This window comes from Crotalus tigris, unplaced genomic scaffold (assembly GCF_016545835.1).
Source record: "Crotalus tigris isolate CLP2741 ecotype Arizona unplaced genomic scaffold, ASM1654583v1 scf7180000021169.355214, whole genome shotgun sequence".
In the NCBI taxonomy this organism is placed as follows: Eukaryota; Metazoa; Chordata; class Lepidosauria; order Squamata; family Viperidae; genus Crotalus; species Crotalus tigris.
The window spans coordinates 188,914-208,959 of NW_024098380.1; the positions used below are offsets into that span (position 1 = coordinate 188,914).

At 51.7% G+C, this 20,046-nt stretch overlaps 1 protein-coding gene across 3 annotated transcripts in view; it reads left to right on the forward strand.

Moving 5' to 3' along the window:
• Positions 1 to 286: 286 nt before the first annotated feature.
• LOC120320116 (KAT8 regulatory NSL complex subunit 1-like) overlaps positions 287 to 20,046 on the forward strand; it is a 33,744-nt gene continuing 13,984 nt past the window's right edge. The window contains exons 1-8 of one of the 3 annotated variants that reach the window (XM_039369571.1): positions 287 to 888; positions 4,971 to 5,018; positions 9,948 to 10,089; positions 10,739 to 10,933; positions 12,275 to 12,402; positions 13,714 to 13,924; positions 15,719 to 15,884; positions 18,130 to 18,273. In XM_039369571.1, the coding sequence (XP_039225505.1) occupies positions 332 to 888; positions 4,971 to 5,018; positions 9,948 to 10,089; positions 10,739 to 10,933; positions 12,275 to 12,402; positions 13,714 to 13,924; positions 15,719 to 15,884; positions 18,130 to 18,273 (1,591 nt within the window). In that variant the 5' untranslated portion in view covers positions 287 to 331. Of the gene's footprint in view, positions 889 to 2,523; positions 2,591 to 4,970; positions 5,019 to 9,947; positions 10,090 to 10,738; positions 10,934 to 12,274; positions 12,403 to 13,713; positions 13,925 to 15,718; positions 15,885 to 18,129; positions 18,274 to 20,046 lie in introns of all 3 variants that reach the window. The other 2 variants (XM_039369572.1, XM_039369573.1) reach the window with 2 other exon arrangements.

Genomic DNA, 20,046 nt, shown 5'->3' on the forward strand with positions numbered 1-20,046 from the left:
AGTCACGACTTGGCGGGAGTTGCAGTCCGCCAGTCCTCGAAGGGCCAAGTTTGAAGAAAAAAAAAAAGTAACATCCGGGCTCTTTTCCCCCTTCGCGCGCATGCGCAGCCGCCCGAGCGAAGCCTCCGACCGAGCCCGAAGCTTGTCAGCCTGCGCAAAAGCCCGGGCGGGGCGTCTCCCAAGCCGGGCGCGGCCCCGAGCCTCGAGCGCAGGCGCAGTTCCGCACCTCTTTTTTTTTTTTTTTTTTTAAATTGGGTTTCTTCCACTTCCCCCATCCCCCCGCTCGGGCGTGTCTCCGTCGGCGTCCAGCGCCTTCAGGCTGGCGCGGCGCATGCGCGCTGCCGCCCGGGGCCTGCCTGGCATTGTCCCGCGCGCCCAGCCCGGCCATGGAGAGTCCCGGCCCGCCCTGAGGGGAAATTTTGGCGCCACCGCAATGGCGGCGGCTGAGGCGGCTGAGGCGAAGCTCCGCCGGGGCCGAGCGGCCGCCCGAGCCCGCCAAGCCGCCCTGTGGAGCCGGGCTCGGAGCCTCTGCCGCCGCCTCCGGGCTTTGCAGGCCCGCCAGGTGGAGCGGCACGTCCGGCAGCAGCTGGGCGGGCTGGGCGGGCGGACGAGCCCGACGCCGCGGCCTGGTCGGAGCGGCGGGCCCGAGCTGAGGCGTTTGGCGGCCGGCGCCTCGGCCCGCCTCCGCGCCGCCCAGCGGGGCTGCGACTCGGACGCCACCGAGAGCGCCTCCTCGGCCGCTTCCTCCTCCGCCTCCGCCGCCTCCTCGTCGGCCTCCTCTTCGTCGGGCTCCTCGCTGGGCAACTCCTCCTCGTCGTCGTCCGCCTCCTCGTCCGACAGCGAGGCTCCCCAGCCGGGCGCCCGGCCTCAGCGCAGCTCCCGGGTGGGGTGAGTGTCTTGGCCTGGGGGGGGGGGCTGAGCTGTGGACACGTGTGAAGGGAGCCTGAGCTGGGGATAGATGCAGGAGAAGGGAGCCTGAGATGCTTGCACGTGTGAAGGGAGCCTGAGCTGGGTGGGTGCACCGATAAGTGGGCCTGACCTGTGGACACGTGTGAAGGGAGCCTGAGCTGGGGAGAGATGCGTGTGAAGGGAGCCTGAGCTGGGGATAGATGCAGGAGAAGGGAGCCTGAGATGCTTGCACGTGTGAAGGGAGCCTGAGCTGGGTGGGTGTATCGATAAGTGGGCCTGACCTGTGGACACGTGTGAAGGGAGCCTGAGCTGGGGAGAGATGCGTGTGAAGGGAGCCTGAGCTGGGGAGAGATGCAGGAGAAGGGAGCCTGAGATGCTTGCACGTGTGAAGGGAGCCTGAGCTGGGTGGGTGCACCGATAAGTGGGCCTGACCTGTGGACACGTGTGAAGGGAGCCTAGGCTGGGGAGAGATGCGTGTGAAGGGAGCCTGAGCTGGGGAGAGATGCAGGAGAAGGGAGCCTGAGATGCTTGCACGTGTGAAGGGAGCCTGAGCTGGGTGGGTGCACCGATAAGTGGGCCTGACCTGTGGACACGTGTGAAGGGAGCCTAGGCTGGGGAGAGATGCGTGTGAAGGGAGCCTGAGCTGGGGAGAGATGCAGGAGAAGGGAGCCTGAGATGCTTGCACGTGTGAAGGGAGCCTGAGATGGGTGGGTGCACCGATAAGTGGGCCTGACCTGTGGTGAAGGGAGCCTGAGCTGGGGAGAGATGTGTGAAGGGAGCCTGAGCTGGGGAGAGATGCAGGAGAAGGGAGCCTGAGATGCTTGCACGTGTGAAGGGAGCCTGAGCTGGGTGGGTGCACCGATAAGTGGGCCTGACCTGTGGACACGTGTGAAGGGAGCCTGGCTGGGGAGAGATGCGTGTGAAGGGAGCCTGAGCTGGGGAGAGATGCAGGAGAAGGGAGCCTGAGATGCTTGCACGTGTGAAGGGAGCCTGAGATGGGTGGGTGCACCGATAAGTGGGCCTGACCTGTGGACACGTGTGAAGGGAGCCTAGGCTGGGGAGAGATGCGTGTGAAGGGAGCCTGAGCTGGGGAGAGATGCAGGAGAAGGGAGCCTGAGATGCTTGCACGTGTGAAGGGAGCCTGAGATGGGTGGGTGCACCGATAAGTGGGCCTGACCTGTGGACACGTGTGAAGGGAGCCTGAGCTGGGGAGAGATGCGTGTGAAGGGAGCCTGAACTGGGGAGAGATGCAGGAGAAGGGAGCCTGAGATGCTTGCACGTGTGAAGGGAGCCTGAGCTGGGTGGGTGCACTTATAAGTGGGCCTGACCTGTGTACACGTGTGAATGGAGCCTGAGCTGGGGAGAGATGCGTGTGAAGGGAGCCTGACCTGTGTACACGTGTGAAGGGAGCCTGAGCTGGGGATAGATGCTTGTGAAGGGAGCCTGAGATGGGTAGGTGCACCTATAAGTGGAGCCGGACCTGTGGACATGTGTGAATGGAGCCTGATACAGAGGGACATGGGTCAATGGAGCCTGACCTGTGTAACGAGTGAATAGAGCCTGAGCTGTGGAACTCCTCCTCTTCCTCCTTCTCCTCCTCCTCCTCCTCCTCCTCCTCCTCCTCCTCCGACAGCGAGGCTCCCCAGCCGGGCGCCCGGCCTCAGCGCAGCTCCCGGGTGGGGTGAGTGTCTTGGCCTGGAGGGGGGGAGAGACGTGGGAGGAGGGGGGCTGAGCTGTGGACACGTGTGAAGGGAGCCTGAGGTGGGCATAGATGCGTGTGTGGAGCCTGAGATGCTTGCACGTGTGAAGGGTGCACCTATAAGTGGCCCTGACCTGTGGACACGTGTGAAGGCAGCCTGAGCTGGGGAGAGATGCGTGTGTGGAGCCTGAGACGCTTGCACGTGTGAAGGGAGCCTGAGATGGGTGGGTGGACCTATAAGTGGAGCCTGACCTGTGTACACGTGTGAATGGAGCCTGAGCTGGGGATAGATGCATGAGGAGGGAGCCTGAGATGCTTGCACGTGTGAAGGGAGCCTGAGATGGGTGGGTGGACCTATAAGTGGAGCCTGACCTGTGTACACGTGTGAAGGGAGCCTGAGCTGGGGATAGATGCAGGAGAAGGGAGCCTGAGATGCTTGCACGTGTGAAGGGAGCCTGAGATGGGTGGGTGCACCTATAAGTGGAGCCTGACCTGGGGACACGTGTGAAGGGAGCCTGATACAGAGGGACAGGGCTCAGTGGAGCCTGACCTGTGGACATGTGTGAATGGAGCCTGAGCCGGGTATAGATGCATGAGGAGGGAGCCGGAGATGTTTGCACGTGTGAAGGGAGCCTGAGATGGGTGGGTGCACCTATAAGTGGGCCTTACCTGTGTAAACGTGTGAATGGAGCCTGAGCTGGGGATAGATGCAGGAGAAGGGAGCCTGAGATGCTTGCACGTGTGAAGGGAGCCTGAGATGGGTGGGTGCACCTATAAGTGGGCCTGACCTGTGTACACGTGTGAATGGAGCCTGATACAGAGGGACAGGGCTCAGTGGAGCCTGACGTGTGGACATGTGTGAATAGAGCCTGAGCTGGGGAGAGATGCCTGTGAAGGGAGCCTGAGATGCTTGCACGTGTGAAGGGAGCCTGAGCTGGGGATAGATGCATGAGAAGGGAGCCTGAGATGCTTGCACGTGTGAAGGGAGCCTGAGCTGGGCATACATGCGTGTGAGTGGAGCCTGACCTGTGGACACGTGTGAATGGAGCCTGATATAGAGGCACGGGGGTCAGTGGAGCCTGACCTGTGGACACGTCTGAATGCAGCCTGAGCTGGGGATAGATGCATGAGAAGGGAGCCTGAGATGCTTGCACGTGTGAAGGGAGCCTGAGCTGGGCATAGATCTGTGTGAAGGGAGCCTGAGATGCTTGCATGTGTGAAGGGAGCCTGAGCTGGGCATAGGTGCTTGTGAGTGGAGCCTGAGCTGCTTGCACGTGTGAAGGGAGCCTGAGATGGGTGGGTGCACCTATAAGTGGAGCCTGACCTGTGGACACGTGTGAATGGAGCCTGATATAGAGGGACACGGGTCAGTGGAGCCTGACCTGTTTAACGCATGTGAATAGAGCCTGACCTGTGGAACTCCTCCTCCGACAGCGAGGCTCCCCAGCCGGACCCCCGGCCTCAGCGCAGCTCCCGGGTGGGGTGAGTGTCTTCGCCTGGAGGGGTAGAAATGTGGGGGGAGGGCTGAGCTGTGGACACGTGTGAAGGGAGCCTGAGCTGGGCTCAGATGCGTGTGTGGAGCCGGAGATGCTTGCACGTGTGAAGGGAGCCTGAGATGGGTGGATGCACCTATAAGTGGGCCTGACCTGTGTACATGTGTGAAGGGAGCCTGATACAGAGGGACCCGGGTCAGTGGAGCCTGACCTGTATACATTCATGTGAATAGGGCCTGAGCTGTGGAACTCCTCCTCTTCCTCCTCCTCTGACAGCGAGGCTCCCCAGCCGGGGAGGGGAGAGACGTGGGAGGGGGGTGCCTGAGCTGTGGACACGTGTGAAGGGAGCCTGAGCTGGGCACAGATGCGTGGGAGTGGAGCCTGAGATGCTTGCACATGTGAAGGGTGCCTGAGTTGTGTACACGTGTGAAGGGAGCCTGAGCTGGGGATAGATGCATGAGAAGAGAGCCTGAGCTGCTTGCACGTGTGAAGGGAGCCTGAGATGGGTGGGTGCACCTATAAGTGGAGCCTGACCTGTATACACGTGTGAAGGGAGCCTGATACAGAGGGACAGGGCTCAGTGGAGCCTGACCTGTGGACACGTGTGAATAGAGCCTGACCTGGGGATAGATGCGTGCGAGTGGAGCCTGAGATGCTTGCACATGTGAAGGGAGCCTGAGCTGGGTGGATGCACCTATAAGTGGGCCCCAACCTGTGTACACGTGTGAATGGAGCCTGATATAGAGGGACAGGGGTGGACACGTGTGAATGGAGCCTGATACAGAGGGAGACGGGTCAGTGGAGCATGACCTGTGTACACGCATGTGAATAGAGCCTGAAAACTCCTCCTCTTCTTCCTCCTCCGACAGTGAGGCTCCCCAGCCGGACCCCCGGCCTCAGTGCAGCTCCCGGGTGGGGTGAGTGTCTTCGCCTGGGGGGGTAGAGATGGGGGGGGCTGAGCTGTGGACACGTGTGAAGGGAGCCTGAGCTGGGCTCAGATACGTGTGTGGAGCCTGAGATGCTTGCACGTGTGAAGGGGGCCGGACACAGAGGCACGTGAGGGAGGGGAGCCTGAGATGGGCACAGATGCGTGTGAGTGGAGCCTGACCTGTGGACACGTGTGAATGGAGCCTGAGATGGGCACAGATGCGTGTGAGTGGAGCCTGACCTGTGGACACGTGTGAATGGAACCTGAGATGGGCACAGATGCGTGTGAGTGGAGCCTGACCTGTGGACACGTCTGAATGAAGCCTGAGCTGGAGATAGATGCATGAGAAGGGAGCCTGAGATGCTTGCATGTGTGAATGGAGCCTGAGCTGGGCATAGATGCGTGTGAGTGGAGCCTGAGATGCTTGCATGTGTGAAGGGAGCCTGAGTTGTGTACACGTGTGAATGGAGCCGGATACAGAGGCACGTGAGGGAGGGGAGCCTGGTGTGGAGACGTGTGAAGGGAGCCTGAGCTGAGGATATATATGCATGTGAGTGGGGCCTGACCCGTGGACAGTGTGTGAATGGAGCCTGATCTAGAGGTATATGAGGGAGTGGAGCCTGACCTGGGTATGGAGATGTGAGAATGGAGCCTGACTTGTGTACAGGTATGAATAGAAGTACATGGGTAAAGGCAGCCTGACCTGTGGACCCATGTGAATGGGGCCTGATATAGAGGGACGGGGGTCAGTGGAGCCTGACCTGTGGACACGTGTGAATGCAGCCTGATCTGGGGATAGATGCATGAGAAGGGAGCCTGAGCTGCTTGCCTGTCTGAAGGGAGCCTGAGATGCTTGCACGTGTGAAGGGAGTCTAAGATGGGTGGATGCACCTATAAGTGGAGCCCGACCTGTGTACACGTGTGAATGGAGCCTGATATAGAGGGACATGGGTGAAGGGAGCCTGACCTGTGGACACGTGTGAATGGAGCCTGGGATGTTTGCACGTGTGAAGGGAGCCTAGCTGGGGATAGATGCATGAGAAGGGAGCCTGAGCTGGGTACTTAATGCGTGTGAGTGGAGCCTGAGCTGTGTAAACGTGCGAATGGAGCCTGATATACACGTACATGGGCAAGGGGGGGGGGGCTGACCTGTGTAAATGTAGGAATGGAGCGTGACCTGGGGTTATATGCGTGCGATTGGAGCCTGAGATGGGTTTGCACGTGTGAATGAAGCCGGATACAGAGGCATGTGAGGGAGGGGAGCTTGACCTGGGTGTGGAGACGCGGGAATGGAGCCTGATCTGTGCATATGTGTGAATGGAGCCTGAGCTGAGGATATATGCATGTGAAGGGAGCCTGACCTGTGTAGACGTGTGAATGGGGCCTGATACAGAGGTACATGGGTGAAGGGAGCCTGACCTGCATGCACGTGGGAATGGAGCCTGAGCTGGGGATAGATGCATGTGAATGGGGCCTGATATAGAGGGACACGGCTGAAGGGAGCCTGACCTGTGGGACACGTGTGAATGGAGCCTGATATAGAGAGACATGGGTCAGTGGAGCCTGACCTGCGTACACGTGTGAATGGAGCCTGAGATGGGTGGGTGCACCTAAAAGTAGAGCCTGACCTGTGGACATGTGTGAATGGAACCCGAGTTGGGCACATATGCGTGTGAGTGGAGCCTGACCTGTGGACACATGTGAATGGACCCGGATACAGAGGCACGTGAGGGAGGGGAGCCTGAGATGGGCGTGGAGATGTGTGAGTGGAGCCTGACCTGCGTACATGTGTGAATGGAGCGTGACCTGGGGTTATATGCGTGCAAGTGGAGCCTGAGATGGGTGTGCGTGTGTGGAGGGAGCCTGACCTGTGTACACGTGTGAAGGGACCCTGATATAGAGGGACATGGAGTGGAGCCTGACCTGTGCACACGTGCGAAGGGAGCCAGATATACACGTACACGGGGAAATGGGGCCTGACCTGTGTACATGTGTGAATGGAGCGTGACCTGGGGTTATATGCGTGTGAGTGGAGCCTGAGATGGGGCTGTGCGTGTGTGAAGGGAGCCTGACCTGTGTACACGTGTGAAGGGAGCCTGAGCTGGGGATAGATGCATGAGGAGGGAGCCTGCTTGCACGTGTGAAGGGAGCCTGAGATGGGTGGGTGCACCTATAAGTGGAGCCTGACCTGTGGACACGTGTGAATGGAGCCTGATCTGGGGATATATGCACGAGAAGGCAGCCTGAGCTGCTTGCACATGTGAATGGAGCCTGAGCTGGGCATACATGCGTGCGAGTGGAGCCTGAGATGCTTGCACGTGTGAAGGGAGTCTTAAGATGGGTGGGTTCACCTATAAGTGGAGCCCGACCTGTGTACACGTGTGAATGGAGCCTGATATAGAGGGACACGGGTCAGTGGAGCCTGACCTGTGTACAGATGTGAATGGAGCCTGAGCTGGGCATATATGCGTGTGAGTGGAGCCCGACCTGTGTACACGTGTGAATGGAGCCTGATATAAGGGACATGGGTGAAAGGAGTCTGACCTGTGGACACGTGTGAATGGAGCCTGATATAGAGGTACATGAGGGAGTGGAGCCTGACCTGGGTGTGGAGACGTGGGAATGGAGCCTGACCTGTGTACAGGTGTGAATAGAAGTACATGGCGGAGTGGAGCCTGACCTGTGGAGACGTGTGAATGGAGCCTGATATAGAGGGACATGGGTGAAGGGAGCCTGACCTGTGTACATGTGTGAATGGAGTGTGACCTGGGGTTATATGCGTGCGAGTGGAGCCTGAGATGGGGGCGTGCGTGTGCGAAGGGAGCCTGACCTGTGTACACGTGTGAAGGGACCCTGATATAGAGCGACATGGGTGAAGGGAGCCTGACCTGTGTACACGTGTGAAGGGAGCCTGAGCCGGGGATAGATGCAGGAGAAGGGAGCCGGAGATGCTTGCACGTGTGAAGGGAGCCTGAGACGGGTGGATGCACCTAGGAGTAGAGCCCGAGCAGTGTACCTGTGTGAACGGAGCCTGAGATGGGCATATATGCGTGTGAGTGGAGCCCGGCCTGTGTAGAGGTGGGAATAGAGCCTGGGCTGGGGATATAAGCGGGTGACTGCAGCCTGACGTGTCTACATGTGTGAAAGGGACCTGAGCTGGGGAGATAACGTGGGAACGGAGCCTGACCTGTGGACACGTGTGAAGGGAAGGAGAATCCCTGTGGAATTCTGGTCTCCAACCTTTTGAGGCACCGGGGAGAAAGGTGTTCCCCCCCCCACGGACCGCGGGGGGGGGGGAGAGAGAGAGAGCGCTGCCTGCATCCCACGGATGGGAACTTGGCTTGTGTGTCTGTGTGCGTGCACACCGCTTGCTGGCAGGCCACGTCCCGGTCCACAAACTGGGGGGGTTTGGGCACCCCTGTTTTAAAGTATGCCGGCTGGCTGTGCGAACCGTTGTCTCAAGTTGAGGACTGTGAAAGTATTTTTCTATCCATATTATCTATATGTATCTATATATCTATCAAAATCAATCTATCTATCTATTCTCTCTCTCTCTCTGACTATATCTATCTATCCATCCATCATCTATCTATCTATCTATCTATCTATCTATCTATCTATCTATCTATCTATCTATCTATTTATATCATCTATCTATCTATATCATCTATCTATATTATCTATCTATTCTCTCTTTCTCTCTCACTATATCTATCTAATCTATCTGTCTATATCATCTATCTATCTAATCTATCTATATCTATCTATTCTTTCTTTCTCTCTGACTATATCTACCTATCTATCCATCCATCATCTATCTTATCTATCTATCTATCTATCTATCTATCTATCTATCTATCTATCTATATCATCTATCTATGCTCTCTTTCTCTCTCTGACTATATCTATCCATCTATCTATCTATATCATCTATCTATCCTATCTATCTATCTCATCTATTTATATCATCTATTCTCTTTCTCTCTGACTATATCTATCCATCCATCATCTATCTATATCATCTATCTATCTATCCTCTCTTTCTCTCTGACTATATCTATGTATCCATCCATCATCTATCTATCTATATCTATCTATATCATCTATCTATATCTATCTATTTATATCATCTATCTATCTATCTATCTATACCATCTATCTATATCTATGTAATCTATCTAATCTATCTATATCATCTATCTATATCATCTATCTATTTATATCATCTATTCTCTTTCTCTCTGACTATATCTATCTATCCATCATCTATCTATATCATCTATCTATCTATCCTCTCTTTCTCTCTGACTATATCTATGTATCCATCCATCATCTATATCTATCTATATCATCTATCTATATCTATCTATTTATATCTATCTATCTATCTATACCATCTATCTATATCTATGTAATCTATCTAATCTATCTATCTCATCTATCTATATCATCTATCTATATCATCTATCTATTTATATCATCTATTCTCTTTCTCTCTGACTATATCTATCTATCCATCCATCATCTATCTATATCATCTATCTATCTATCCTCTCTTTCTCTCTGACTATATCTATGTATCCATCCATCATCTATCTATCTATATCTATCTATATCATCTATCTATATCTATCTATTTATATCATCTATCTATCTATCTATCTATCTATCTATCTATCTATCTATCTATACCATCTATCTATATCTATGTAATCTATCTAATCTATCTATCTCATCTATCTATATCATCTATCTATATCATCTATCTATCTAATCTATATCATCTATCTATCTATCTCATCTATCTATTTATATCTATCTATCTATCTATCTTATCATCTCTATCAACTATTGTGTCTCCGATGCCCTGAGGTGCGAGTAAGAGCCTAACCCCGCTGTGGCGATGCTTCCGTTTCAGGCGACGGCTGGCGCAGCGCCAATGGGCCCTGGAGCGAGCGGCCATCATCTGTCGCTGGACGTGGCTCCAGGCTCAGGTTTTGGACCTGGAGTATCGGATCAGGCAGCAGACCGACGTTTACAAGCAGCTAAGGGCCAACAAGGTGGGGGGGGGCAGTTCAATTCTTTTCTTCCCATCGGCTACCTTTGTATGCGCCCGGGGGGGGGAGAGCGATAGATTGGAACACAGGTCCGCTTAGGGACCGTTTGAAGTCACGACGGCCTCGGAACGAGGGGCTCCTAACCATTTTTCACACTCAGCGATGAAAAAAATCATGGTCACGTGCTGAAACTGAGATACTGGAAGGCGCCTGTCCTGTTTCCTTTTCCTTAGCTGTGCTCCTCCCTTTTATTCTATTGGCTTTTGAAAGCCAATGGAAGAGACTCTCTTGAATAGAGTCTAATTCTATTGGCTTTCCAAAGCCAATAGGAATTGCCCAGGCTGTCTCTGCCCTGCTGAGCCCGCCCAAAGTCCCATTCTGCAAACGATGCTGCACCAGTCGAGTAGTCCTCGACTTACGACCGGTTGAGTAGTCCTCGGCTTACGACCGGTTGGGGGGTCGCAGCATTAAAAAGGTTAGGAACCACTGAGCTAGACGAATCCCCAATTCCAGCAGCCGTTCCTTATATGTTTCCGCCTCCAGTCCCCTAATCATCTTTGTTGCTCTTCTCTGCACGCTTTCTAGAGTCTCAACATATATATCTTTTTCGGATAATTCTTTACTTCCCCCCCCCTTTCGCCCCCCCCCCAAGGGCCCAGTCATCCTGGGCAACCTCCAGCCGGACGATGGGCTGAAACCGACCGGGCGCCTGGGCGCCCCGCCGGCCACGCTGATGAACTCCAGGAGGAACCCGGCCCTGCCTCCCTCCTCCCCTCACCTCAAGGTGGCGCCCGGCGGCGTTTCGCCCTGCATCCCTTCTTACCTCCTGCAAAACGCAGATAAACAGGTGAGTCGCTGGGCGGATGCGACCGCTCGGAAAGGGAATTCCTGGGGAAAAAAAAAAAAGGTGGCCTTTGAAGCTCTGGTTTGGATCGAGCTGCTGGAAAAGGTGGAGGGAGAGCGGACTTCCACTCCCAGAATCCCCCAGCCAGCTTGCTTTAAGAGGGGTGGGCTTCACCTCCCAGTATTCCCTAGCCGGCATACTTTAAGAGGGGAAGACTTTGACTCCCAGAATCCCCCAGCTGTCCTGCTTTAAGAGGGATGGACCTCAACTCCCAGAATCCCCCAGCCAGCTTGCTTTAAGGGGTGGGCTTCACCTCCCAGTATCCCCCAGCCGGCATACTTTAAAAGGGGGGACTTCAATTCCCAGAATCCCCCAGCCAGCATGCTTTCAGAGGGGGGGACTTTGACTCCCAGAATCCCCCAGCCTCCATGCTTTAAGAGGGGAGGACTTCCACTCCCAGAATCCCCCAGCCTCCATGCTCTAAGAGGGGGATGACTTTCACTCCCAGAATCCCCCAGCCTCCATGCTTTAAGAGGGGGAGGACGTTGACTCCCAGAATCCCCCAGCCTCCATGCTTTAAGAGGGGAAGACTTCGACTCCCAGAATCCCCCAGCTGTCCTGCTTTAAGAGGGATGGACCTCAACTCCCAGAATCCCCCAGCCAGCTTGCTTTAAGAGGGGTGGGCTTCACCTCCCAGTATCCCCCAGCCGGCATACTTTAAGAGGGGGGACTTCAATTCCCAGAATCCCCCAGCCAGCATGCTTTCAGAGGGGGGGACTTTGACTCCCAGAATCCCCCAGCCTCCATGCTTTAAGAGGGGAGGACTTCCACTCCCAGAATCCCCCAGCCTCCATGCTCTAAGAGGGGGAGGACTTCCACTCCCAGAATCCCCCAGCCAGCATGCTTTAAGAGGGGAGGACTTCCACTCCCAGAATCCCCCAGCCTCCATGCTTTAAGAGGGGGAGGACGTTGACTCCCAGAATTCCCCAGCCTCCATGCTTTAAGAGGGGAGGACTTTGACTCCCAGAATTCCCCAGCCTCCATGCTTTAAGAGGGGAAGACTTCGACTCCCAGAATCCCCCAGCCTCCATGCTTTAAGAGGGGGAAGACTTCGACTCCCAGAATCCCCCAGCCGGCATGCTTTAAGAGGGGAGGACTTCCACTCCCAGAATCCCCCAGCCATCATGTGTTTATGGCAGAATTAGGAGGAAAACCACAATCCGGCTTTCAAGATGCTCCTCCGGCTTTAGAACTGCTGGGAAAGAAAAGAAGAAACAAGAAAAACACTTTTCTCAAACGTTTTGCATTTTTCTTTTCTTTCCTCCCCCCCCCCCCCCAACCTAGAATTCTCACCTCGCCCAGTCCTTGAGGAACCTGGTCTGTCAGAACCCCTCCTGCGCCCCCATCAACGGCTCGCCGGAGCCCCCCAAAACCTGCACAACCCCCCATCAAGTCAACGGGATAAGCAACTGGTGAGTGTAGTCTCCCCTCTCGCGATTCTGTCAGGGTCTCCTGCTAGAGCAGGGGGGTTGGACTGGATGACCTCCGAGGTCCCTCCCGACTGTCTTTCTGTGATTCTATAATGGTCTCCCGGTTGAGCAAGGGGTTGGGCTAGATGACCTTGAAGGTCCCTTCCGACTCTGTCTTTCTATGATTCTACAATGGTCTCCCGGTTGAGCAAGGGGTTGGGCTAGATGACCTTGAAGGTCCCTTCCGACTCTGTCTTTCTATGATCTATAATGGTCTCCCGGTTGAGCAAGGGGTTGGGCTAGATGACCTTGAAAGTCCCTTCCGACTCTGTCATTCTACGATTCTGTCAGGGTCACCTGCTCGAGCAGGGGGTCAGACTAGATGACCTCCCAGGTCCCTTCCAACTACGAACAATTTGGAAAGGGTCCTGGAGGCCATCTACTGTAGCCTAGCCACCTCCTCAAGGAGGAGACCTCCTTTTACAGAGCTAGAAGGGACCTGGGAGGTCATCTAGTCCAACCCCCTGCTCAGGAGGGGAGACCCTCTCATCACCGATGAAGGGCTGTCTAACCTCTTCTTAAAAATCCTCCAATGATGGAGCACCCACAAGCTATAGGGTTTCCTGCTTGAGCCAGGGGGCTGGACTAGATGCCCTCTGAGGTCCCTTCCAACTCTGCGATTCATAATTCTGTCAGGATCTCCTGCTTGAGCAAGGGGCTGGACTAGATGACCTCCAAAGTCCCCTCCAACTCTGTGTTAAGGGTCTCCTGCTTGAGCAGAGGGCTGGAATAGATGACCTCCGAGGTCCCTTCCCACTCTTGTCAATCTACAATTCTGTCAGGGTCTCCTACTTGAGCAGGGGGCCGGACTAGACGACCTCCGAGGTCCCTTCCCACTCTTGTCAATCTACAATTCTGTCAGGGTCTCCTACTTGAGCAGAGGGCCGGACTAGACGACCTCCGAGGTCCCTTCCCACTCTGGTCAATCTACAATTCCGTCAGGGTATCTTGCTTGAGCAGGGGGCTGGACTAGATGACCTCCGAGGTCCCTTCCCACTCTGGTCAATCTACAGTTCCGTCAGGGTCTCCTGCTTGAGCAGGGGGCCGGACTAGACGACCTCCCGGGTCCCTTCCCACTCTCTGATTCCTGTCATGCTGTCCCAACTTTGGAGCGGTCCCAGAGTCGCGCTACTTGCTGCTTGGCGATTGCCTTCTTTTTCCCACGCCACGACGTCCCTCCCGAGCCGTCCGGTCCGTCTCTCAGCGGGACGGCTTTTCTTCTCTTTGACCCTCCCTCCTCCCCCCCCCGTGCAGCTTGAGCGCCGTTACCTCCGGCGGCGGCAGCCCTCCGGAAGGCTCGGCCCCCGACCGGCACCTCAAGAGACCCGCGCCAGCCAATCACAGCCTGCCCGCCGTGGCCTCCGCCCTGGACAGCAGCTGCGTGGCGGCCCGGATCCGTCCCATCTGCCGGTACAAGAAGCGTCGGCTGGTGAGAATCCACTCCGTCGCCCACCTAAACCGAAAGGTACGTCGGAGCGCCTCAACGCTCCGAAGGCGCGGACGCGTGAATGGGGGGGGGCGGGGGTGTCCCGGGAGAGTCTCTGAGGTGGGGAGGGGGCGTTTCGCAGACATCTCGTGACCCAACAAGGCAACGTCATCGGTCTGGGACTGGTAAAAACAGTTCAAGTCCTAAGCAAGGATCTAAGACCTGTTGAGGTGTTATTATTATCATTATCATTATCATTGTTATTATTTACTATTATTATTACCATCATTATTTTTATTATGATTTTTATTATTATTACTATTATTATTTGCTATTACTATTAAAGGTTTAATCCTCAATTCGATTACACAGTTGGGGACTGGATAATAAAACGTCAACCGCTCAGGTCCTATTCTATTCTATTCTATTCTATTCTATTCCTTATTCTATTCTATTCTATTCCTTATTCTATTCTATTCTCCTTTTTCTATTCTTTTCTATTCTGTATTTTAGTCTATTCTTTTTCTATTCTATTCTTTTATATTCTGTATTTTAGTTATTCTCCTTTTTCTATTCTTTTCTATTCTATTCTGTTTCCGTTCTATTCTCCTTTTTCTATTCTTTTCTATTCTGTATTTTAGTCTATTCTCTTTTTTCTATTCTTTTCTATTCTATTCTTTTCTATTCTATTCTCCTGTTTCCATTCTATTCTCCTTTTTCTATTCTTTTCTATTCTGTATTTTAGTCTATTCTCCTTTTTCTATTCTTTTCTATTCTATTCTCCTGTTTCCATTCTATTCTCCTTTTTCTATTCTTTTCTATTCTGTATTTTAGTCTATTCTCCTTTTTCTATTCTTTTCTATTCTATTCTCCTGTTTCCATTCTATTCTCCTTTTTCTATTCTTTTCTATTCTGTATTTTAGTCTATTCTTTTTCTATTCTTTTCTATTCTATTCTATTCTTTTATATTCTGTATTTTAGTCTGTTCTCCTTTTTCTATTCTTATTTCGTATTCTATTCTATTCTCCTTTTTGTATTCTATTCTTTTTCTATTCTTTTCTGTTCTATATTTTATTCTATTCTTTCTATTCTATTCTCATTTTTCTATTGTATTCTACTCTGTTCTATTCTCTCTTCTCTCCTATTCTTTATTCTCTTCTACTCTTTATTCTATTTTATCTACATTCTCTGTTCTATTTCAGTCTATTGTATCTACTTATATTCTATCTATTCTATTCTGTTTTTTATTTCTTATTCTATTCCACTCTAATTCTAGTCGAATTCTAATTCTTTTCTAGTCTAGTGTAGTCTAATTCTATTTTATTTCTTATTTCTTATTCTGTCCTATTCTAATTCTATTTCTTATTCTATTCCACTCTAATTCTATTCTATTCTATTCTATTCATCATTCCTCTATACTATTCTATTCTATTCCCTATTCTATTCTATTCCTTATTCTATTCTATTCCATTCTATTCTGTTCTATTCTATTCCATTCCATTCCATTTTTCTATTCTATTCTATTCTATTCTATTCTATTTTATTCCTTATTCTATTCTATTCCTTATTCTATTCTATTCTATTCATCATTCCTCTATTCTTTTCTATTCTATTCTATTCCCTGTTCTATTCTATTCCATTCTATTCTATTCTATTCTTATTCTACTCTTCCATTATTCTATTCTATTCTCCTTTTTGTATTTTTTTTTGTATTCTCTTCTCTTCTCCTTTTTCTACTCTATTCTATTCTATTCTATTTTTATTTTATTTTCCCTTTCCTTATTTCCTTTTCCGAGCCATGCAAGTGACCCTTCACTCCTTCTGTCCCGTCAGCCGCCCAAGCCCCTGAGCCTGAGGTGCAGCTGCGAGCAGCCCAACTCCTGCGTCCTGTGCGAGTTCAAGGCCTCGCTCCCGGCCCTCCGCCCGGACACCCTGTCCCTGGAGGAGCGGATCGCCCTGCTGGATGCCGGCTTCCACCCCATCCTCTCCTTCCCGCACGGTGAGTAAAGTTTACACCGCCTCCTTTCCCCCCCCCCCCCAACTCCTCCCTTGGGCTTCTTTGCTCCCTCCGTTCGGGGTTTTTGTGTGTGTGTGTGTGTGTGTGTAGGAAGAACGGAGAGGGCTTCCTCGCCAAGCGCAGGGCGTCCTCGCCCGGCCGACCAGCCTTCCCGTCCAAGAGCGAGACATTCTGACAGCGACGGAGCGAACCTCGGGTCATTGCTTCAACAAGTTCCAACGCGCTTGTTCAATTAGTCCCGGGGGGGGGGCCTGTTGAGCGAATCGGGCTTTTTTTTTTCCCCTCTCTCCTCCCACCCCCCCCCCCTTGACTTTTGCTGGTCGGGGAATGGGGGGGGGGAGAGCGTCCCCGCGACGGTCGCAAAGACGAGGCCGTGTGAATTGGATGCCCGTGTCTCTCCGGGGTCTCCTCCAAAAAGGGTCCCGAGTCCCTTTTTTTTTTTGTCCGTTGCCGTTATAACTGTGAATGCTCACAAACCGAAGGGTGATAAGTCAAGGTGGGCCTGGGGGTCCCTTCATCCACATTTTTAACGGGGGGGGGGGAGTTCCCTGCAAGCATAATTTTGAAATTGAGAGAGAGAGAGAGAGAGAGACAGAGTGAGTGAGTAACAGAGAAAAAATGGGGAGAGGGAAAGAGAGAGAGGGAAAGAAAGAGAAGAGAGAGGGAGAAAAGAGGGGGAGAAAGGCAGGGAGAGAAAGAGAAGAGAGAGAGAAGAGAGAGGGGGAGAGAAGGGGAGAGGGAAAGGGGAGAAAGAGAAGAGGGAGAGAAAGAAGAGAAAGAGAAGAGGGAGAGAAGAGGAGAGAGGGAAAGAGAAGAGGGAGAGAAAGAGAACAGGGGGAGAGGGAAAGGGGAGAAAGAGAAGAGGGAGAGAAAGAAGAGAAAGAGAAGAGGGAGAGAAAGAGAAGAGGGGGAGAGGGAAAGGGGAGAAAGAAGAGAAAGAGAAGAGGAGGAGAGAGGGAAAGAGAAGAGGGAGAGAAAGAGAAGAGAGGGGGAGAGAAAGAGGGGGAGAGGGAAAGGGGAGAAAGAGAAGAGGGAGAGAAGGAAGAGAAAGAGAAGAGGGAGAGAAAGAGAACAGGGGGAGAGGGAAAGGGGAGAAAGAGAAGAGGGAGAGAAAGAAGAGAAAGAGAAGAGGGAGAGAAAGAAGAGAAAGAGAAGAGGGAGAGAAAGAGAGGAGGAGAGAGGGAAAGAGAAGAGGGAGAGAAAGAGAAGAGAGGGGGAGAGAAAGAGGGGGAGAGGGAAAGGGGAGAAAGAGAAGAGGGAGAGAAAGAAGAGAAAGAGAAGAGGGAGAGAAAGAGAAGAGGGGGAGAGGGAAAGGGGAGAAAGAAGAGGGAGAGAAAGAAGAGAAAGAGAAGAGGAGGAGAGGGAAAGAGAAGAGGGAGAGAAAGAGAAGAGAGGGGGAGAGAAAGGGGGAGAGGGAAAGGGGAGAAAGAGAAGAGGGAGAGAAAGAAGAGAAAGAAGAGGGAGAGAAAGAGAAGAGGAGGAGAGAGGGAAAGAGAAGAGGGAGAGAAAGAGAAAAGGGGGAGAGAGGGAGAGAAAGAAGAGCGGGAGAGGGAAAGGGAGAAAGAGAGGGGGAGAGGGAAAGGGGGGGAGAGAAAGAAGAGAGAAGAGAGGGAGACAAAGAGAGAAAGAAACAGAAAGAAAGAAAGAAAAAGAAAGAAGGGGAAGGCAGGAGTTAGGGAGGAGGGAGGGAAGGAAGAGAAAGGAACAAATAAAGAAGAAAGGAAGAGAAAGGTCCCTTCGGACTCTAATTCTGTAAGGGTCTCCTGCTTGGGCAGGGGGCTGGACTAGAGGACCTCCAAAGGTCCCTTCCAACTCTGCCCTTCTGTGATTCTGTCAGGGTCTTTTGCTTGGGCAAGGGGTTGGACTAGAGGACCTCTGAGGGCCCTTCCAGCTCTACTGATTGATTGATTTCTCTCTCTTTCTCTCCCTCTCTCTTTTTCTTTATCTATTTCTTTCGTTCTCTTTCTCTTTTTATTTATTTCTCTCTATTTTTCTTTCTTTTTCTCTCTATTTCTTTCTCTCTTTCCCTCTTTCTCCGCTTCTCTTTCTCTCCCTCTCTCTCTTCATCTCTTTCTTTCTTTTTCTCTCTCTATTTCTTTCTTTGTTTTTTCCTGTTTCTCTCTCTATTTCTCTTTTTCTTTTCTTTCTTTCTTTTTCTTTCTTTCTTTTTATTTCTCTCTCTCTCCCTCCCTCTCTCTCTCTCTCCTTCCTCCTCTCCCTCCCACAGGCAACCCCCTGCATTTGCACATCGAGGCCTTGCTCCGAGAAGACCACTGGCCGAGCCCCAAACCCAAACCTCGGAAGCCGCCCCACGGCCGCTTGAAAGACCTGACCAACAGCGTCTGCTCCCCTTCGCTTGCCGCCGCTCCAGGTAAAGTCGCCCACGGATGGGGAAAAAAAGGGCCGGATGGGCGGTGTAGCTCGAAAGAGGATCCTGGTCTGGCTTCCTCTGGCTTCTCTCGGGTTCCCCAACCATGATAGCTAGCTAAGTCTGCTCAGGCTATGTGTGTATGTGTGGGTTGGCTCGTGGAAGGAGTGTCCACCCCCATCGTAGCTTCAGACAGAGGGCTCCTTTCTCGTTCTCTCTCTCTCCGTCTCTTTCTCTCTCGGTCTCTCTCTCAGTCTCCATCTTTTCTCTCTCTCTCTCGCTCATTCTCCATCTTTCTCTCTTTCCATCTCTCTCTCTCTCTCTCTCTCTCCTTGTCTCCATCTTTTCTCTCTCTCTCATTCTCTCTCCATCTTTCTCTCTTTCCATCTCTCTCTCTCTCTCCGTCTCCACCTTTTCTCTCCCTTTCTCTCTCTCTTTCTCATTCTCTCTCCATCTTTCTCTCTTTCCATCTCTCTCTCTCTCCCTGTCTCCCTTTTCTCTCCCTTTCTCTCTCATTCTCCATCTTTCTCTCTTTCCATCTCTCTCTCTCTCTGTCTCCATCTTTTCTCCCTTTCTCTCTCTCATTCTCTCCATCTTTCCTATCTCTCTCTCTCTCGGTCTCCATCTTTTCTCTCTCTCTCTCTCATTCTCTCTCCATCTTTCTCTCTTTCCATCTCTCTCTCTCTCTCTCTCTCTCTCTCTCTCTCTCTCTCGTCTCCATCTTTTCTCTCTCTCTCATTCTCTCTCCATCTTTCTCTCTTTCCATTTCTCTTTCTCTCTCTGTCTTTCTCTTTCTCGGTCTCCATCTTTTCTCCCTTTCTCTCTCTTTCTCATTCTCTCTCCATCTTTCTCTCTTTCCATCTCTCTCTCGCTCCCTTTTCTCTCTTTCTCATTCTCTCTCCATCTTTCTCTCTTTCCATCTCTCTCTCGCTCCCTTTTCTCTCTTTCTCATTCTCTCTCCATCTTTCTCTCTCCATCTCTCCCCCTCTCTCTCTTTTCTCTCCCTTTCTCTCTCATTCTCTCTCCATCTTTCTCCTTCCATCTCTTTCTCTCTAACTTTTCTCCCCCTTTCTCTCCATCTTTCTTTCCGTCTCTTTCTCTCTCTTATTCTCTCTCCATCTTTCTTTCCATCTCTTTCTCTCCAACTTTTCTCCCCTTTCTCTTTATCTCTCCATCTTTCTCTCTTCCCGTCTCTCTCTCTCCCTTTTCTCTCTCTTTCTCATTCTCTCGCCATCTTTCTCTCTCCATCTCTTTCTCTTCAACTTTTTCCCCCTTTTGCCATCTTTCTCTCTCCCCCTTTTCTCTCTCTCTCTCTCTCTCTTTCTCTTTGTCCATCTTTTCCTGTCACTCCATCTCTTCTCTCCATCTTTCTTATTCTTTCTCTTTCCACATCTCTCACTCTCTCGCTCTCTCTCTCTTTCCATCTATATCTTGTCTATATTTATCTCTATCTAATCAATATGTATGTATCTTTCTCTTTCCACATCTCTCACTCTCTCTCGCTCTCTCGCTCTCTCTCTCTGTCCATCTATATCTTGTCTATATTTATCTCTATCTAATCAATATGTATGTATGTATCTGTATAAACTATGTCTCTAATTTGTCTATTTCTATCTAATCTACCTAGCTATATCTGATCTATCTATATCTGGTCTACATCTATTTCTATTTATCTAATCTCTCTATGTTGTCTGTCTAAATGCTACGTCTGTCTATATGTATGTTGTCTGTCTAACCTCATCTGTCTGTCCATCTATCATGCATCTATGTTATCCC